Source organism: Halichoerus grypus, chromosome 6 (genome assembly GCF_964656455.1).
Source record: "Halichoerus grypus chromosome 6, mHalGry1.hap1.1, whole genome shotgun sequence".
Taxonomy (NCBI): Eukaryota; Metazoa; Chordata; class Mammalia; order Carnivora; family Phocidae; genus Halichoerus; species Halichoerus grypus.
This window is the reverse complement of record NC_135717.1, coordinates 82410498-82424324: the sequence shown is the minus strand read 5'-3', so window position 1 is coordinate 82424324 and position 13827 is coordinate 82410498. Positions and strand designations below refer to the sequence as shown.

Sequence of the window (13827 nt, the reverse complement as noted above, 5' to 3'; positions counted from 1 at the left end):
CCATGGTCTGTCTTCTGTACTCCCTTTGTCTAACCTGGTGTGAGGACACAGGTGGGGAGGGCCGGGGGCATGGAGGAAAACCACGTAAATTGTGGTTTGGTGACAGGTGACGGGCCTGTAGGATGCAGTCAGGCTTTGAGCCCTGCTTGCTACCACAGTTTGTAAACTGTGTGGTCTGATGACCCCCTGACATTCTTAAGAATAATAGAAGACATGAAAGAGATTTTCTATGGATTATCTGTTGATTATGGATTTGGATTATCTATTGATATGTATTATATTAGAAAATAAAATGGAGAAATTTACAACATACTCATTTAAAAAATAATAAACATATTATATTTAATAAGATGACATCTTTTTAATAAAGGCCACTATAAATTCCAAACAGAAAAATGTCTAGAGAGGAGAATGGCATTGTTTCACAGTTTTGCAAATCTCTTTATTATCTGGCTTAAGAGAAATCAGCTGGATTCCCATGTCAGCATCTGTAGTCAGTCTGTGGTGCGATCACCTATCATGGAGCTTCTGGAAAATTCCACTGTGCACTCATGAAAGAGCAAGAGCCCAAAGGCCAGATAACATCTTAGTATGATTATAACAGTAGTTTTGATCTTATGAAGCTCTGCAAGGATCTTGGGAGTCTGTAGGGGGTTCCTGGACCAACCACACTTTGTGAACCGCTGATCTAGTAAATGCTTTTCTCTCCATGCCTCAGTTTCCAAATCTGCAAGCCTGTTTATCTGACCTTTCTCTGAGGAGGTTTGTATTCTTGCAAGGTGTTGCAGGCTTATGAAGGGCCCATTTGTGGGAGTGGGTGCCAAGGTGGTGTCTGAAACCACTTTATTTGTTCAGGGGACATTGGTGATGTGTGAGATTGGGAGCCAGAGGGGGATGAGCTGGAGAGTAGCCAGGGTAAGATCCTGGAAGACCTGGCCTTGCTGCCTTTCTAAGGAGCTAGAACTTTGCCCTTTAAGCTGGGGTGGGACGCAGTCAGATTTGCCTTATGTACTGACTTGGGCACACACTAGAGATCTAGAGGCCACATGACCAGTGCTTGTTGAGTAAAGGTTTGGTCACCTCCTACCTGCCGACGTCTCTCTCCAGGGTCTGACAGGACACAGTGTTGGCTCCATCCTGGACTTATTTCTGTCTTGGGACCTGGCCTGGCCTGACCAGGCTACCTGTGGTGGAGCGGGGAAGGCTGGGAGGCAGAGGTGGCAAGCTAGACGTGCCACCACACTGCAGTGGGACCCTCAGACTGTGGTCACCCTCATGGGCCGAGTTCAGGCCAGACCTGACCAGAGGAAGACCGGAGGGCAAGATGGGAAGACAGACTTTTCCTTTTGTCTCTGCTGAGAAAGATATCCTAGCCAGATTTTCAGGTGCGCACGGAGAGGCCAGAGGCGTTCTAAGAAGGGAGGTGGCTGTTTCTGCAGAAATCCACTCCCATCCTGCAGGTGAGTAATCAGAAGACACCCTTCTTGCTACAGCTTTCTGTAAACCATTTAATATCTCAAGGGACCCCCCAGGAAATGTGCTGGAGGACGGGTGCCACTTTTCCTCTGAGCAGGGGACAGACAGATTTGGGCCAGCTGGAGATGGGCCAGGCTGGACTCTGCCTCACAACGCTCTCAAAGTGGGAGGGGACGCTGGACTCCTGAGTCTCTTCTCTCCTCTGGTTGACACTGTGCTGTGCTGGTGGGAACCCCAGGTGCCTGGTCCCTGCGGGACTGTCCCGTGCTATAGTGTCTGCTCCAGGCGCTGTCCCACAGCCCAGTGGGGTGACGGCAGAAGCATTAGCAAAAACTCGTGGAGCCGCCTTTTTCAGTTTTTCTCTGGTTCGAAATTGTGGGTGAGGAGAATGGCCAGCAAGAGCCCGAGCCTCTGGCCCTCCCCGGGGCACCCTTGGCTGCCCTTTCAGAGCCCAGGAACATCTCTCTCCGAGGGGCCTGTCTCATGGGTCAGGCAGTGTAGCAGAATGGAAAGAACTGGACGCAGGCCCTGGCCTCCTCTCCTGAGTCTCAGGAGAGTCTCAGACCTGCCTGTGGCAAAGAAGAGAGGGTCCCTCCTCCATCCCCTTGCTCGAAAGAGTCTCCGAGATACTAGTACAGCGATCATGTTGTCATGGCAACCATTCATCCTGGTGTAGCCCAGTCTCCCCCAGATGCAGACAGGGGGAAAGGGACAAAGATGTCGTCTGTCCTGCTGCTAAGCTGCCCAGCATTCTGGAGGACAAGCCCCCTGGGAGGAGCGAGGGTGGAAGGGACCTCTCTGGTGGCTGGGAGATCCACAATGATGATATGGAGTCATCATTTTTGCAGTGAAACCTTTACCTGCCTGATTTCATTCACTCTCCACTACCATCGCATCACGTAGGAACTGTCATTATTATCCCCAGTTGACAGAGGAGCAGGGGTTAAGAAATAGCCCAAGGTCACACGGCTAGCAGGTGCAAGAGGCGAAACTCAGATCTGGAGCTGTGAAGCCGTAACAAGTCCGGGGCAGGACTCTTCCCGGCACGGTCTGCAGAGACCTCAGTTTCCCCTGTGTGAAATGCCCGGGATGGCACATGGCAGGATGCGGGTCATCACCCGAGACCTCAGTGGTCCTGGGACTCACTACAGTGGTCTTCATGCATCGATCGCCGGCTCAGGGCCAGGCACCGCCAGCAAGGCAGCGCCTGTTGGGATTATTCCTGTGTTACTCAAGGACGCCCTTCTCCAGCGAGGTGAGGGCATTTGCCTCAGTCCCTACTGCCTGGGAGTGGCAGGGCTGGGCTTCAGCCCTGCAGTGGCTGTGGAGTCTCCCACCTGAAGGCAGGTAAGCCAGATAGGTGGGGTCATGCAGGGAGCAGCCGCGCTCAGCAGTGGCTCAGCTGGCTCGTTGTCCTTGCCCTCATGTCTGCAGCCGAGCAACCCCTGCCGCGGCCTCTCCAACAGGTGCAGGGAACCAGCCACGCCCACCTGCTTGCACCCAGCTGGGCCCTGGGCCTCCTTCGGAGTTGCACCCCACACCCCAGCACCCAGCCTGCTGTGACCTGGGGCAGCTGTGACATTCTGCCCTGCTTCCTAGATGGATTGGAAGATGCACCCCAACTCCAGAGATTTTATTTTATTTTGTCACATAAAGAAAACTTTCATTTGCTGCAAATAAGGAGATCACGGGGAATGGCTTCCAAAGCTGTGACTCCCAACTTCAGAGATTTTAAGATTTTATTTATTTACTTATTTGAGAGACAGAAAGGGGGTGGGGCAGAGTAGAGGGGGAGGGAGAGAGATAAGCAGACTCCGTGGGAGCCCAACATAGGGCTCCATCTCACAACCCCGAGTTCATGACCTGAGCTGAAACCAAGAGTCAAACACTTAACCCACTGAGCCACTCAGGCGCCCCATCAACTTCAGAGATTTTAAACTGAAAAAAAAAAAAAAAGGGCAGTTAGAATCATTAGAACACAGAATGCAGAGATGTTTACGAAGACAATACGTAGGAGTGTTTGTACTACTGTGTTTCGAGAGTAGTAAGCAACAATTTCGACCCCGCCGTGTGTTGTTAGGTTGAGGGTATCAACAAGGTGGTAAATCCAAGGACTGCGTTTGCCTGGCAGAGGATCTGGGGCACATTTCCAAGAATCCTCTGGATTGATAAGACTGTTCAATTTGGGAACTGTTGATCAGCACCTACTCCGTGCCCGGTGTGAGGGAGCGTCCCCGGTTTTCCAGGCAGGGCGGGATCTTCGCGGAGCCACGTCCAGGAAGACATAAGCCAGTGCCCCGCAGAGCCTGGGCCACACAGCTCCTGTCCTCACCATGTGGCGTCTCGTTCCCGCAGGACCCATGGGAGCAGTGCCGGCTTCTGAAGAGCGCCTCGGTGTTTGCCCGCTGCCACCCTCTGGTGGACCCTGAGCCTTTCGTGGCCCTGTGCGAAAGGGCTCTGTGCACATGTGCCCAGGGGCTGAGGTGCCCTTGCGAGGTCCTCCTGGAGTACGCCCGGGCCTGTGCCCAGCAGGGGATGGTCTTGTACCGCTGGACTGACCACAGCGCCTGCCGTAAGTCTGTGGCCCACGCTCCTGGCTGGGGATGAGTGGTGTCCGTTCTGGGGTGTCACTAGGGAAGCCCTCGGGCTGTGTCATGCTCCTGGGCCACCTGATCACAGAGGCCTGGCCCGCAGGGGGCGTCCCTTCCCTTAAAGGCTGCAGCTGAGAAGGCCGTCCGGCACCTGTCCCCCTGCCTCCGTTCTAGGCCATGCCTCCCTCAGTGCCCCGGGACTCCCTCAGGAAATCTATTCCCTGGACTGGGAGAACATTCCCCGCCTCTGACGGGAATCCCAGCTGTCCTGATTTCGGCTCACGGCTTCGCCGCCTGCCTGTTGACGAGGAGCAGGGAGTTGTCCAGACTGTGATCTTGCAGAGCTTGGCAGGCTCTCCATAAGCCCTTCTCTTTTATGAACCCAGCCTTCTCTCCTCCCAGCCCAGGGCTCCCCTTTCCCTCCTCCTCACCTCGTGACGCCCTTGGTTTGGATCTCCCAGTCTCACTGGGTCCCTGCTCACTGTCATTGTCACCATCCCCAAATTATCATAATTAAGTAGGAGCTTCTGTGGTTCCCTTGCAAGAAGCCTCCTCTCTCCCCAGACTTTCCATCATGGACCAAAAGCCATGCAGATGGACAGTGCCATAATTACATAGGCCATCCTGGCTGATGGAGACGGAACAGCCGGCCAAATATTTACAGCACACACATGTTTTTCAGTGTGTGTTTTTTTTCCCCTGCTTATAAATTAGAGCTTTTATCTCTGCTGTGGGGGCGTGAGAAGGTGGCTATTAGCAGCTGGTTTCTCCGCTGTCAGGTGGAGTGGCTGTTATTTTAGGTCTTTGAAGATAGGGTTGCTGGGGGGAGATGCCTCTTGGAGGAGAAGGGGTTCGGAGCAATTGTTTGGTGTTTCGAAGCCCAGGAAAGGTCATTGGTATGTTCCAGTTCTTCAGCTGCTCTAAGCATCAGTCGGCCACAGGGTTGAGAGACGAAGGAGGGGAGCCGGTCCTTGCCCAGGAGGAGTTGGGTCCAGTGGGGGAGGACAGATGCTTAGGTGATAAGGCCCTGAAGACAGTCCTGCAACACAGTGGAAAATAAATAGGGAGCAAGTCACCATGTGGGGAAAGTGGGTGTGAATGGTGTGTACCCTGTGCTGGGTGGGGCCTTTGACTGGGGCCAGTTTCATGAGGAAGAGGAGCCCTCAGAGGAGGGATGTGATGGAGGACGCCACTTACCCCTTGCTTGGCCCCAGAAGGACATTTATTTTTAACCTAGAGGAGTTTGATATTACCTTGAGAGGGTTTTAGGTGAAAGGGACAGAGCATAGGGGAACAAAAAAAATACCAAGCTGTTCATGGAGAAACAGATGACCAAGCGGCAGGGGTGGTGGTCCCAGGTGACCCTGCTGAGTCTTAGCCAGGCTCTACAAGATGGAAGGTGTCCCTTCAGGGGAAGGGTGGCTGGCAGGGTGGTCTTGGAGGGCGTGTGGGCCATGGGGGTGCCACTGGGGTGGAGCTGGCCCCTGGGGCCCTGAAGACAGAGGGGAGCAGACAAGAGAGCGCTGGGGCTCTGAGGACGGCGTGGCTTAGGAGGTGCTCTCTGGGGTGCTCCGGGGAGACTGCTGGGTTTTCCGTTTCAGGACCGGCGTGCCCGGCAGGCATGGAGTACAAGGAGTGCGTGTCCCCTTGCACCAGAACCTGCCAGAGCCTGCACGTCCAAGAAGTGTGTCAGGAGCAATGCGTGGATGGCTGCAGCTGCCCTGGTAACAAACTTCTCACTTCATTCACAAATCCCAGACCTTGCCAGTGCCCTTGGCTTGGGGAGGCCAGATGAAGGCCACTTGTGTTTGTCACCCATTGCTGAAATCAGAAGCCTTTTATTTATTTTTTAAAACGTCTTTGTACAGAGGGATCAGGATTGAGCCGGGGGTTATTTTTAATTTCTGTTTTCCTGTTGTACTGGATCCGTGAAAGCGCGTGTGTCTTGGAAACAGAAGGACGGTCTGGGCTCCGACAGTGACTTTGTTTGGGGAGCACGTGGCCCGATCTGAGCGGCACTTTTGTTTTCTCAGTTTCGTGTCAGGGCACGGGTCTGGGTGAAAGATATTTTAAAACGTCTCCTGGGTTTGCCATGTGAGCTCAGCTGAAAAAGAGCTTTGCACTAGAAAGTGTTTGTCAGGAGAGGCCGTGTGAGCTTTGGTGAAAAACGCTGTTTAATTACTGAGAGTGAGGCCTGTGTGTTTTGACTAATGACTTCCCCGCTGGACGACCTTGAACAAAAACTCTTGCCTCCTTTCTTCATCTGTGCAATGCAGGTTAATAATGCCCTCTCTTTCAGTGCGTTAATGTGAAAGTAAGGGTCATACAAGTTCTTCAAGCTTCCCGGGAGACACTCTCAGCCTAGACTCATGCCTTCCTCACTGGAGGACCATGAGCAAAGCTCTTTCCCCCATTTCTTTGACAGTAGAGAGAGATTAATAATCTCCCTCCCCCCTGTATGGCCCTAATGGGAAAGAGCAACATCATGGAACAGGTTCTTTGAGCTTCCTGAAGAAGCCCTCAGCTGTGATCACCCATGGGGATTCTGTAGCTGAGAGATGAGTAATGATGATAAGCTGAGTCTTTGCCTTGATGTCCTTGAACACAGAGGGACAGCTCCTGGATGAAGGCCGCTGCGTGGGGAGCGCTGAGTGTTCCTGTGTGCATGCCGGGGAGCGGTACCCTCCGGGCTCCTCCCTCTTGCGGGACTGCAACACCTGGTACCTGGGGCTGCGCCGTGAGGTCTGGGAAGGCGGCCCAAGGGCAGTGGACGGGGATGCTGGGCAGTGGGGGGAATCTCCAGGGACACTGGGTCCCCTAGATTTTCTTCTTCTCTCTCTCTCCATCAGGGTTTCTCCCCCTCAGCCTTATCTCCAAGATGCCTCCCTCTTTGGCCACAGCCCTGTGCCATTCACCTTCAGCCTCATAAAGACCCCCCCTAGCACCAGCTCCCTTCTTTTCCCAAATCCCTCCCTTTGGGGGCTGTGGCGTCTGTGATGAGCTCTAGGTGTGTTCATGCGCCCTTGTGTTTGCACAACTAGCCACGACCTGTGCTTCTCTCCCCAACAGCATTTGCCGAAATAGCCTGTGGATCTGCAGCAATGAAGAATGCCCAGGTAGGCGCCCTTCCGCTCATACCCCCCTTCTCTGGATGGAATGGTATGTCGTCCTTGCTAGTTGGAGAGGGCGGCATCTCAAGGCAGGGAGAAGGTGGCCTCTGTACCGGCTGGATACCACCCTCTGACCACAGCCCTGGTTTGGGATCCCAGCTGTGCTGACCCACTTGTGGGCCAGCAGAGGGACACTCAGCATAGCTGAAAGGTGAGAATGCACCTGCACTAAGGTTTTATTGTCCTTTTCTTCTCACCTCTTTGCTCAGAGGACTATGGTTCAATGAACTGTAAGAACTGTAGGGTCACAGTCAACTAAACAAAGATGATGCAAATTCTTTGGAAGTGAAGAGGAAGAAGGGCCCGGTAATTCTTTAAATTCAAAGTGAGAAGTTTCTGGAATGCCTGATAGGAAGACCTTAGAATGGCCCAGGAGCTAGGAAGATCAGACCACCGAATGATTTCTTCTACCCCACCCCCTCCCTGGAAAATCTCTTTAGGAAAAGTTGCTTTATAATCTCTCCCCTTTACTGGGTCTTCTGTTTGGATCCAACTCTATTCTATTTGCTGCAAACTTGGGCCATTTGAATCCCTTCTGCCTCACCCCCCAATTACCCTGGCTCTTCTCCTGATAATTTTCCCCTTTGTGGTCACTCACGTGGTGTTTGCTATGTGTTAGGCTCTGTGCTGAGCACTTGACATGCGTGCCTATGAGGCGGGTACAGTTCATTCTAGGTTTACAAAAGAGGAGACAGAGCAGGAGAGATTACATAACTTGCTCAGTGTCACACAGCTGCTAAGAGACAATGACAAGACTCAGACTCACAGCTCTCAGATTGCTGCTTTTGCCTTTCTGTTTATTCTCTTTCTTTGCCCTCCATCTGTTCCTTTGCAGGAAGGTCTTTGTTATCAACGGCTCAGGAGAGGCCCCATGTTTTAGTTAAAGACCAGCTCAGCCTCAGCTTCTATGCTGGATACTACTTTTTGGGTTCCCATGGTTTGTAGAGTGCAATCAAAAACTGCAAGGCAAAGAGCCAGATAACAGGCTCCCCTCCCTTTGGCCCCAAGAGGCCGCATTAGCTCTGGTGGGCTGACAGGGCTTGAACTTGGATACTGGGATCATATTTGGGGCCTGTTGGCTGTAGGGTCACTTAGGATCTTACCCAATGCCCACCACACTGGGAAAATTCTGGAACTAGATGGAAAGTGGGCACTAGGGGTAGGTAAATTCGTCTGGCTCAGGGATGGCCAACCAGTCAGTTTATCTTCTGTGCAATTTTTAAAGGAAGCATGAAGGACAAAAGATTGTTCTTGCAAGGAATATCAGTGCTCCAATTTAACATCATCATACCCTGTGAAAGACCTAAGGAGCCCTTTGAAAGACACGAGGTTGCTGCAAATGACTTGCAAAAACACTGTTAATATCTAAATAATAAGCATTCATTGTATAAGACCTGTGAGCCACAATGGGCAGAATTAGGAATTCGTTTATTGTCTTTTGTTAGATTGACTACCAGATTAGGAATTCTTTTTTTTTTTTTTAAAGATTTATTTATTTGGTTGAGAGAGAGAGAGATAGATAACAGGGGAAAGGGCAGAGGGAGAGGGAGAGAGAGAATCTCAAGCAGACTCCCCACAGAGCACAGAGCCCTATGTGGGGCTCAATCCCACAACCCATGAGATCATGACCTGAGCCAAAATCATGAGTCCAGTGCTCAACCAACTAAGGTACCCAGGCACACCCAGATTAGGAATTCTTAATAACTACCTTCTAGGGTGCCTGGGTGGCTCAGATGGTTAAGCGTCTGCCTTCGGCTCAGGTCATGATCCCAGGGTCCTGGGATCGAGTCCTGCATCGGTCTCCCTGCTCAGTGGGGAGCCTACCTCTCTCTCTCTCTCTATCTCTGTCTCTTATAAAAAAAAAAAATAACTACCTTCTATAGGTACCATCTTCCACCCATCCATCCGTCCATCCATCCATGCAAACATCCATCTGTCCATCCATTCAACCATCCATCCATCCATCCATCCATCCATCCGTCCAACCTTCCATCCATCCATCCATCCAACAATGATTTGAACACTCACTGTGCACATGATGGAATGCTTGGTCTGGGACAGATTATAATTCCCTGGTCTTCAGTTCAAAATTTAGAAGATAGCTTTGCTGAGGATATAAGAAATTTTCTTGATGCCTTGGTGGGAAGATAACCAGTTCCAACTCTGCAGTCTACTGAGTGGTTTGATGTTTTGCCCACACAATCACTAAGCTCTTGCTCTGTATATTTAAAGCCTCAGCTCTGACCCTCTTTTTCAAGTTCTGGAGTTTAGCTGGTCATTTCCCACTCCATTTCTACCTGTAGCACACAGGTGTATTTCCATACCTTCCCATGATTCAGCGGGCAGTGGGGCTGTCTTATGCCCCCAGTGTGACATTTGCTGATATAGCTTCTGAGGGGAAGGTCCTGGAAGGGAATATGCTTGACTCTGCTAGCATAGCAAAGAGCAGGCTGTGACTTCTCCACAGTTCCTGGAAGAGCTGACATTGTGAATCTTAGAAATAGACAGCTGGGTTTTGATTCTCTGGGATAAGATGAGAGTGTACTAGTTGTCTATTGTTGTGTAACAAATTACCCCAAACTTAGCAAACAACAAACATTTATTATCTTAGAGTTTCTGTATGTCAGGAATCTGGGTGTGGCTGAGCCTGGCCCATGATTTCTCATGAAAGTTGCAGTCAAGTTGCTGACTTGGGCTGTGGTCTTATCTGAAGGCTCCATTGGGACTTTGAAGTTGAATCATGTGATGGTTGGCAGGCCTTGGTCCCTCAGCATGTGGACCTCTCACGAGGATGCCTCATGACATGATAGCTGGCTTCTTCTAAGGTGAGTGACCTCAGAGAGAGTGAGGGAGAACAGCCTAGACAGAAGCCATCGTCTTTTAAAAAGCCGATCTCCAAAGTGACATCCTTCATTTCTGCTGTGTTGTATTTACTAGAAACAAGTCAACATGTCTAGTCTACACTCAAGGTGAGGGGATCACACAAAGACATGAATATAGGAGGTGGGACCATGGGGGGAGCATCTTAGAGGCTGCCCAGCACAGGGAGTATTGTGTATGGGGTGTGGGAGGGAGAAGAAATTGCCCAGGAGAGCATCAATCTATATGGGGAGGGGCTGGAGCTTAAATGCTCCTTTAGGCCTTCATTGCTCACTGCACCCCTCTGTTCTTGTTAGCAGTTAGGGCAGCTCCAGGCAAAACTGTGGCTTCCCCAGACTTCCCTTTCTGTAACCCCAAGCCTCTCTTCCCTCTCTTCCTCTTCCTTTCCACTGCAACACATGCTGCCCAGAAAAGTTCTACTAATTTGGTTCCCACTGAACCATAAATGTTTGGTCAGGGTCAATGAGGAAGGAGCATGCCTGTTAACAGGGACTGTTCCTCGAATAAATAATTTCAAACTCCTGATGGAAGAGTGTGGAAGGTTCTCTTTTGCAGCTGGGAAGGTGTGAGTGGAGGGTTTCTCACTTGCCCATCCTATATCCATGGACAGGTAGCATAGCAGGGGGCTGGGGGCATGGGCGGTGGGGTGGACTTGGGCAGCCTGGCTGGAATTCCAGTCCCCCCACTTCCCAGCTGGGTGACTCTGGCAAACTGCCTGATCATTTGCAGCCTCAGTGTCCTAATCTGTAGCACAGGGATGTGAACAGCAGCTTTATCCCACGGAAGCTGTTCTTGGCACACAGCAAGCACTCAGTAAACGTTAGCGGCGTTCATCCCCACAGCCCCGGCTGCCTCACTAAGCAGGATCAGAGAAGGACTGAGACATAGGCACAAGCCTGAGGAGTCTGGCCTGGGGAGGGCTGGTCAGAGGCAGGGTGTGGCTGGGGCCGGCGGGGCAGGAGGGTCAGACAGAGCCCGGGCCTGCCTTGGGCTTGGCCGTGGGGCAGGGGAGGGCCTTGGTGTAACTTTTTACTCGTTTGGTTCCAGATAATTTCTGATGCCTTCTAACCCAGGCCTGTAATTCAACTTTAGGATTCAAGCTGTCTGTTCTGAAGCCTCCAGGAAGGAAGACAGACTTCCTTGTTGGCTAACAGAGACCGTGATCAGGGCCAATGGCTGTCCAGTGGGAACGTGCATTCCTAGGTACCTGGGCTGCCTGGGGTATCCGAATGCCCAAGTTCATGGAAACTCCCCGGGGGCCTGCCCCAGCCAATACTGGACTCACACCAGTCACAACAGGCCTCCTTCAGGACAGGCCCGTGTACCACGTTTAGAAGCCAGGGCTCTTCAATAAATAGATAAATCTTTAAAAAAAGGGTGGGGGGCGTGCCTGGGTGGCTCCTCAGTCAGTTGAGCATCTGATTCTTGGTTTCAGCTCCGGTTATGATCTCAGGGTTGTAAGATCCAGCCCCACATCGGGCTCCACACTCAGCGGGGAGTCTGCTTGAGATTCTCTGTTCCTCTCCCTCTGCCCCTCTCCCCACTCTCTCTTTCAAATAAATAAATAAATCTTAAAAAAAAAAAAAAAGGAAGAAGCCAGGGCTCTTCTCCACTGTCTCCGTAGCCAGACTCAGTCGTACCTCGGCCCCTTGGCAAGGGCCCATGTGTGCCCAGGCTCAGAATGACTCAGGCTTAACCCTCACAAAATCAGGCCTATGAGAAACTGCAGGAGCCAACCCACGAGGCAGGGTTGGGTGGTGTCAAGTGCTTTGGGCTCTGAAGCCAGACAGAAGGCCCATGTGTAAATCCCTGTCTGAGGACTTTGGGGCCTTGGGCGAGTTTTTCTCTGTGCTTTACTTTCCTCATCTGTGAACTGGGGCTAGTGACGACCGCCTCATGGAAGCAGTGAATGAGATGCACCCACGGATTGCTTGGAAAGGTGGAGAGATGATGTTATTGTGATTTAGAGGCAGGCTTTGGTGAAAAGTTCCATTGGGGGAGTCTGTGTTGCTTTGCGAAAGGCCTAGGGGCTGGCATTTCTGTAGGCTGTGTGGCAAAGGATAGAAGCCGATGGGCTGAGCAGAGGAGCCCTCTGGAGGTCTCACGTGCTGCAGACAAAAGGGTTTCTTTTAGAAGAGGTCATGAGTTTCCATCAGAGGAGAGATTTCTTTTCAGTTTTTTCACGAGAGAAGATCTTTTTTTTTAAGATTTTATTTATTTATTTGACAGAGAGAGAGAGAGAGCGCACACAAGCAGGGGAAGCGACAGGCAGAGGGAGGGGGAGAAGTAGACTCCCCACCTAGCAGGGAGCCCGATGTGAGGCTCGATCCGGGATCATGACCTGAGCCAAAGGCAGGCACTTAACCAACTGAGCCACACAGGGGCCCCAACGAGGGAAGATCTTTATTCATGTAGGGGATCTGCTTTAATTCCCGGCTGTTCTACTTTTTAGGCTATTTTAAAAATCACCTGTTCTTCATTGATTCACCAGACTGTTATTGCCCACCTTCTCCATTGGGTGGGGGCCCAGCTGTTGGTTGGGAGCTGCCTTTTGCCGCTTGACCAGCTACTTGACTGGGAATGTCCTGGCCGTCCTGCTCTGGGCAGAGGATGGGTGAGCGTGCCCTGGGGACCCCTGTTCTGGCTAATGTTCCAGCTCCCAGGGCCAACCGCTAGCCACATCTGTGTTGTTCGGTTTCCTGTGCTCACAGCTCCATCCCTCAGTGGTACCAAGTCGATAAGCTAAATGTCATATTTAGACTTTCGATTCCTGAGGAACTTCAGAGCACAAGTCAGTGGGGGTCGGAGCAGGAAATCAGATCGGGTGATTAGATTCTAGCTCTGGAAGTTTTGCTTTTGAATGTTTGTGCATTTTTATTGTTGACCCTTCTTTTCCTAGGCCTTGTTGGAGATAATGCAGGCCCACTTTCATACTCAGATAAGAGCGTGCCTGAGAAAACAGAAAGGTCAGGGGAAGAATTCCCACCCATTCTATTGCCATGGGGTCAAGATGTTTGACACAAAGGGCCATATCACTCTGCAGGATGATGGTGGGTTCTGAGAAATAGCCATTGGAGAAAGGCTTTCCTGTGACACCAGTGGATTTGGAATTTCAGCACATTTACATTGGCTGGGATGACCTTTGCCCCGACCTTTACTGCCTGCCATGAACAGTGACCCCTCACTCTTGCTCTTTTTTGGGGGCACTGCCGTGGGAGGACCTGAGCTGTTCCTGCTTATAACACTTCTGACACCAAATGTGTGTGATTTTTCCCCAAGCCAACCAATTCTTTGACTTTCTGGACTCCAACTGGGTGTCCTACAATTCAATTCTGACACCAATGAGCTGGAATCAGTGCAGACCCTTCAGGTTAAGGGCTCTGTCCCACAAGATGCCCCACTTTAGATGCTGATCCCAAGTACTGGGCTCTCAGGGTACCTGCTTCTGTCTGACTTGGCTACAAGTTGGGGGGTTCCCACAATGCCTTCCTCAGGTCCAATAATTTGCTAGAATGGCTCACAAAACTCGGGTACTTTACTTACTATTACTGGTTTACTATAAAGGATACAAATCACTGAAGAGGTGCATGGGGCAAAGACTGGAAGGATCCTGAGCACGGTAGCTTCTGTCCCCGTGGAATTGGGGTGTGCCACCCTCCTGCATGTGGATACATTCACTAACCCAGAAGCTTTCCAGATCCTCTTGTGTA

At 51.3% G+C, this 13827-nt stretch overlaps 1 protein-coding gene across 2 annotated transcripts in view; it reads left to right on the top strand.

The window, feature by feature from the left end:
- The window catches only part of VWF (von Willebrand factor), a 134220-nt gene that overhangs the window by 28722 nt on the left and 91671 nt on the right, over nucleotides 1–13827 (top strand). For both annotated transcript variants that reach the window (XM_036117632.2, XM_078075515.1), the window contains exons 7-10: nucleotides 3832–4048; nucleotides 5669–5791; nucleotides 6676–6787; nucleotides 7137–7183. In XM_036117632.2, the coding sequence (XP_035973525.1) occupies nucleotides 3832–4048; nucleotides 5669–5791; nucleotides 6676–6787; nucleotides 7137–7183 (499 nt within the window). The remainder of the gene's footprint in view (nucleotides 1–3831; nucleotides 4049–5668; nucleotides 5792–6675; nucleotides 6788–7136; nucleotides 7184–13827) is intronic.